Source organism: Helianthus annuus, chromosome 5 (genome assembly GCF_002127325.2).
Source record: "Helianthus annuus cultivar XRQ/B chromosome 5, HanXRQr2.0-SUNRISE, whole genome shotgun sequence".
In the NCBI taxonomy this organism is placed as follows: Eukaryota; Viridiplantae; Streptophyta; class Magnoliopsida; order Asterales; family Asteraceae; genus Helianthus; species Helianthus annuus.
In genome coordinates, this window is record NC_035437.2 from 99,632,912 (window position 1) to 99,639,939 (window position 7,028).

The window sequence follows — 7,028 nt, forward strand, 5'->3', positions numbered from 1 at the left end:
TCCCACACAAGCTCCCGTTCCCGAAAATGTCCAACAAGACTTGCGCAATGAAGAAATTCACTTTCGGTTGATATATTATTCAGTTGAACTTGTAGGTTCTTTAGGTTTGTAATTTCCGGATTCGGACGAGGAGTAGATTTTCTTTATGTATCTTTTTATTTTTATATGTTTTTTTTAAGTTGTAACCTAAATATGTTTAGAAATATTGTTTTTTATTTAAATGAAATTTATAATTTATAATTTTATTGTTTTATTGTTAATTTATAATTTAAAAAAAAAAACCATCACTAGTGATGGGCACCCCTATTAAGTTACATCATTAGTGATGGGATGAAGCTCGATGACGTGACGAAACTTGATTGAGTGTTGTGAGTGATGAAAAATTATCACTAGTGGAGCGCCCCTACCCCTAATTGTTATATACTTGTGGGTAACTCTGTGTGTTGCGGAAGTTTTTTTTAGCAGTGTCTTATATGCTTTACAAATAAGGACACTTTCACATTGTTGACTACCGAACCAACATTAACCCACCCAAACTAATAACTGTTCTCTTTTTAACCAATGATCACGGTGACGCTTTGTAACCCAATCGTGAAGCTGAACCACACCGAATTTTGTTTGAATGGTTGTTACTAAACTATAGTACAGTTCATTATTTTGTGATTAATAAAAAAAATTAGGTTATATTATTATAATTAAAGAACTAAAAAAATATATAAGAACTAAGCAAGTAAGAATTATAATAGTAACTAATTTATAATATTAAAAAGCATATGATTAGCCAATGAGCTATAGTTTAATTCGTATTAGAAGAGAAATGAAGATTAGGATTTGAGGCCAGAGGTCTCAACTCTCAAGTTTGAATATGATTCTAACCGAGTTTTACGCCTTTTGCGGTCGCGGATGTATCAGGTCGCCTTCTGCAGGATTTATAAAATTTTCTAAACTAAATGTTATAAAGATTGAAAGTTGATAACTACTTTTTGATTGGTTATATAAAACAGCTGTCATTTTTTTAATTGCAAAATACGATTAAGGATTTATAATACTTTCAAGTTTCACCTAATTAAACACATCTCCTGCAATTCTGAGTGTTTCTGGAGACTAAAATCAACACTTACCTCCACTTCTTTTCTCCATTCACACACCATCAGACCTCAAAACTTGAAATTGTACTCATCCTCTTCTTCCCAAAAGAAGATATGTACACATGTAGTGATATAGTGTTACAATTACTTATCTTTACACCGATACAATGGTTACAATTACTTATCTTTACACTGATACAACAATTTAGAGAAGCTTTATAGGAGGCTTTTTTTTTTTACAAATTATAATTTCTTCTCACTCGTTAGTATCCGTTGTCTAAATGTATAACTCAGATGGCATCTAGGTGCTCGGATGTCGCCGATCTAAACATGCAGGGCGAAAACGACTAGCCAGAGATTGACAAAAATGTTGCCAGAACCCTAGCCACCATGGCGCCATAGTCAAGAGGCGGCGGCTAGGTGGTCAAATACCCTCAACAATCTCATTACAGCCATATAATCCATTTATGGCGCTTGCTATCGACGTCGAGTATTGTTTTGAAGCGGACCAATGACCTATTACACTGTCAAACCTTGTCACCGCCGGTCGGGTGTACAAACCACCACCACCACCAGTGTCTTCCACGCCTTCAAATTTTTCCCCGCCTTCAAATAGAGAACTGAATCGATGCACGCGCCTGGACGGTGTTGTTGCCTCCGTGGTGCCGCCGCGAAACCATCGTGGCTGGCCCCTCCCTTTTCACTCTCTCTCATCTCTACTTTGTCTCTCAAACGATCTCTTTCTGTTCCTCGTGTTTTCTATATCTCTCTTCCTTTTAATTTGAACAAAGTTGGTAAATGAACAAAGGCGGCTAGGATCTCATGGAGATAAGCAGGTAATGACGTGGTGCCGTGGTGGGACTGTGGGAGTAAATAAAGGCTTGTGGCAGTCTTGTAAATAAGATCCCAAAACTGACCATTCCCTATACTGCTCACAAGAACCTATGCTATGTACTAATGCGGTACTAATAGTAACAGTATTGTAGTGTCAGGTCTACCCTGTTTATTTGTTTCTCTTTACTTTTTAATAACTCCTTGTTCATGAATTGAACACTCATTACCTCTCTAAGTCCTCGTTTCGATGTAACCCCCCCTCCAACAATGTTAACATTCGTCCTTCATGGAACTTTAATTCATGATACACAATTTAATAGTAAATTTCTTTTTACAAGATGAGGCATGTGTCCAGGGGTCTGTTGAACCACAACTAGGGCTGTAAACGAACCAAACAAACACGAACAAGGCCATGTCCGTTCGTTAAGGAAATTAACATGTTCGCGAACTGTTCACGAACGCATACCGAACATAAGTTTATGTTCGTGTTCGATCGTTAAGAAAATTCAGTTGTTCACGAACAGTTCGTGAACACCGGTCTCGAACACAAACGAACGCAAGCAAATAAAAACGAACGCAAATGAACATTTAACTTGAAAATAAAAAAATAAAACATCATTATCCTTAAACATTGGATATAAGTAGTTAAATACACCACCAAACGATTAATCAAGTTTAACTAACTTAGACATAATTATCCCCAAAAATGCCTTAGAATGTTCAAATTTGAGTTAACTTAGAAAACAAAAAGGGTTTCAAGTTTTCAATATGTCTAGATAAAATGTTCATTATTATTTTTTTTTAATATAATCAAACGAACATAAACGAACGTAACCGAACATATTACTGAACGTTCACGAACACAGTCGAACAAACGGGACCTGTGTTCATGTTCGTTCGCTAAGCTAACCGAACGAAAATTTTTGTTCGTGTTCGTTCGTTAACTAATCGAACGAACATAAACTAACTTCCCGCCGAACGGTTCACGAACTGTTCGCTAAACGTCCGGTTCGTTTACAGCCCTGACCACAACCCACTTAATTTTCTATTAATACAGGCATAAAACTAAACTTTAACTGTTTTCTTATAATTTAAAACATCCGTTTAACTAACCGGTAAGTAGCTTAAGTGAATGTAAAACAAATATTCTATTGATTCCCCGGCTTGATTTTATTATTAAACATGAGGTACCCAAAATATAGATGTACATGCGCCTCAAGTGGCCTCCTCTACAATCCTTGCCTCAAGTAGCAAGAAGCGATGGAGCTTGCGCCTAGGTGCGCTTTTTAAAACCAAGCTCCCTGGTTAAAGAAAAAATTGTTCTGCCACACTTTTGAGTTTTGACACAACATCAGAATAAAAACTAAACTGAAGCCAGAACTAGGATAGGGTATCATGTATGAACACTTTTAATGCAGAAGTAGAATTAGTTCTGATTTAGGAGCTAATAAACAAAATATTTCCTACAGATTCTGTTCTATACGCTCATAGATAGTTAACCCACTTTATAAAAATAATATGAAGAACAAAATTCCTCCATACAAAACTAAACTATTCCAAAAAAGTAAACTTACCTTCACTCTTTGCTTAATTTCTTCACATCATTTCTGCTGCGAATTATCATTAGTTCCTGTCGATTCTTGAATGAGATCCAACGGGGTAGCTGCGGGATCGAGCTCGAGGCAATCTTTTGGAGAATTATGGGCCTCTGAGCCCGTCAACAGGTACATAGGGACTTGATGTGAGAATCGAAACATTTCTTCTTTGGGAATCACTTTCACTTCAGTTTGTGGATGAAAGACGGTCCTAAATCCAGCAAACTTGATAAGAGGGCTAACGGGAACGCCTTGTTCTTCATTGTAGTCTTCAAGAACCTGTACCATGTCATATTTATGAATCACATCATCTGGTATACTCTCATTCCAGTCTCGGGACCAGTTTCTATAAAGGGCCCACACTTGCCCTTTTCTTGGGAGAATTATAACAGTTCCGCGTGGAGATCTTTTCCACTCGACTTTTTGAGAGAATGAATTTAAAGACGTGTTGACTTCATGCCTCCCGATTCTGAATTCCCCTAACGTCTTGCGGAAGCCGTAACCCAACCAGTCAAACGAGCCAAATTCTGCGGTGGTTTTTGAGTTTAGCCAGCTGATTTTCATCTTAAGTGGCTTACGTGAAAGCACCTTGTGGATTAACGCATAGAAGCGCGGCATTCCATCATCGTCATCGTAAGCAGACCAAACTTGGTTATCTTCAAATGAATTTTCCGTTCGATCCAGGTCAAAATCATGAAAATCAGGATCAGGAACAGTCATTGCAACTTGTTCTTCTTCTTCTTCTTCTTGCTGATCTGGTGTTTGGCTATTTTGACTTACCTTGTTTTCCTTTGACTTTTCCATAGAATCCCATTCTTTTAACTTTTTGCGAATCTCAGCTCGAGCCCTTCTCATCAGCATGTGCTTCGTTTCAAAAGGACTCAATTCTCTCCTACTTCTATTTACAAAATTATTAAAAATATTTCCTGTTGACATGATTTTAACACCAGAAGACCGACTTCCATCATCGACTTTGTTCTTTTTTGAGGGCCACCCAGAATACAATTCTTCACGTTCTCTTTTCAGCCTGTCGTTGACTTGCTTAACAACACTTGCTGCTTTCGTGGCAATGGACGGGTCAGTGCTAAGTCCAGAGGGAGGTGGTCCCGGATTCTGATGTCGTTGGGGAACGGTTGAATTTGGAAGGTTAGAGGGTGGTGGCATTTCTTTGGCTACAAAACACTGATTACAATTGGGACAACGAAGGATTTCATCAAGGTATTTATTAAGATACTCGTAATGCATCTTGCATCCATGACAGATGGTCCAAAACGTATCCGTCCTACGAGAAACAACTTGCGGTGCAGCAGCAGCGGCTGGAGGGCGGACCACTGGCGGATTATATCTAGGAACAGGATGATTCCGGCTGCTGCTTGGCTTTGTAGTAGCTCGTTTTGCGACTCCATTGGCAGCTGCTGGTGGGCTGCCACTTTGAGAGGGACCGTTTGCTTGAAGCCCTCTCCTACACTTTTGGTTATAAGCTAACCGCTGAGCTTTATCAGACAACAAACTCCATGCTTCTGAAAGAAGTTTGAACGCACCATCTGCACCCACTGACTTGTTTTTATCAGGGTGTAACATGAGAGCCAACTTTCTATAATGTCTTTTAATTGTTTCATCATCATCATTTGGGTTTGCACCAAGAATCCCATACCAATCCATTTCTTCGCTTATAATATTCTCCGAGGCAATATACACATCAAGAGTGGTTAACATTTGAGTCACACCATCAAGCCCAGGATACAGAGTTTGGGCCTTGAGGATAAATTTCTTGGCCCCAACATAATCTTTATCCGATAATTTCTTCTCAGCAATTGTTTTTGCCCTAATCGCCTCGTCTTTATTGCATTCCATGTGTTTCAATCGTAACTTTCAAAGTATTGATGGTGCTAAAAGTAAAAGTCTTTCTCTTTGTGACACAATTGGTGGGTGAAATCAGTCAAAGTACCTGAGGTAGAGCCAAAATAACACACTGTATGTATTTAGAAGGGGCATGACATTGAAGTACCATGATATCCAAAAAAGAAAAGAGCACCTATACAATGAAAGAAATAATGACACAAATCTACTATCGGCAGGCATGATATACATGGTTAATTGAAGACATTGTGGCATGTTATAGTACGTTTGTAAATGCTTTTCTTTTTATAGAAGAAATGAAGATGGAATGAGCATCTCTTCTATTAGGTATCCAAGATTCCACAAGCAAGCAGTTACATCACAAAGAGATAACTCTAACTCAGCCTTGATAATGTAATCACTAACTTCATACCAAACTCATACACAAACACAAGATATACAATACCAAATTATGGAATGAGATGACATGATTCGGTTATCTAATTTTTTTTTCATTCCAATCAACAGGGCAAATTACATAAGGATAGCAGGTAGACGGGCAACAAACTGATCAAAATTTTGTATCTAATTTTACAAATAATTCCATCCCTTAATAAAGCTACAAAACTAGTTATTTGTCCATTAAACAGTTTTCGATCCAATCCATGCTCAGATAACTAAATCACTCAACATTGAAACAATTTTAAACACCAACATGTAACGAGTAATCCAAATCTTAAGCCGGTAGCAGCGCCACGGGTGTGTATAGCTGCATCGTGCCTTTTTGTCAACAATTCAATTCAAATTTTGGATCAAAGTAAAAACCAGACCGAGAACTACCACATAACTCCAACAATCCCAAATTAATTGTCATCAACATTAAAATGAGATTCAAACAACAATCACGGAACATAACCTAAAAAGTCTAGAGCAAATCATAACAATGAACTAGGAATCAAAGCAGCAAACACATATGAAAACCCCAAAAGAGCGTAACTGAACCCTAGATTCAAAATTGGCGAAATGTAAGTGAAATCTGGAAGAAACAAAAGAGAAAATTACCTGTTAACATGCGAGAGATATGAATCAGCATACGATTTGATTACTGTTTGACCTTTGTGATTTTTCCACCAGGAGAGAATTGGACCGAAGCAAAGGTTTGGTCAAAAACCCCCTCGGAGAATATGAAATGCCTTTTTAAATTAGATATCTTCTTTTTCTAATATAGAGAGGCTAGGGATGGGGTTGATCTAGTTTCTTAGTGAACCCTAGCTTAACTAAACTTTAACTAGGGTTAGTTTTTTAACCATGGTTGAGTTTTAGTGAACCCTAGCTCAACTAACTTTAACTAGGGTAAGTTTTTTTTAACCATGGTTGAGTAAGGTTTCTATTCTAAGACCATTCACACTAAACACATAAGCTGTCATGTCATAAAAACACTCGATCTTTAAAAACACCAAAAACCAACCTAACAAGAAAACATAAAAACCCTAAAACAATGTTATCACATCATCATCAAAACCCACATTTTTATACAAAATTCTTATTTCAAATACTAAACCAACCCTCAAGGCCCCACCCTCTACCACATCTTTCATTTTACCCATATTTCATTTAGGGTATGTGTAGCTTATGTCCTCGTCCTGGTGTGTATGTCGCGTTAAATGGATTA

The 7,028-nt window shown here is 37.6% G+C and overlaps 1 protein-coding gene across 1 annotated transcript; it reads right to left on the reverse strand.

Annotated features, from left to right (window-relative positions):
- Window positions 1–3,276: 3,276 nt before the first annotated feature.
- Window positions 3,277–6,572, reverse strand: LOC110872293. Its single transcript, XM_022121066.2, has 2 exons — window positions 6,419–6,572; window positions 3,277–5,465 (listed from the first exon to the last, which is right to left on the reverse strand). Exon 2 carries the CDS (start codon window positions 5,369–5,371, stop codon window positions 3,524–3,526), a length of 1,848 nt encoding a protein of 615 aa, XP_021976758.1. The 5' UTR covers window positions 5,372–5,465; window positions 6,419–6,572; the 3' UTR covers window positions 3,277–3,523.
- Window positions 6,573–7,028: the final 456 nt, after the last annotated feature.

Coding starts and splice junctions, on each gene's coding strand:
- LOC110872293 (XM_022121066.2), bottom strand. CDS start 5,371: ATGGAATGCAATAAAGACGAGGCGATTAGGGCAAAAACAATTGCTGAG.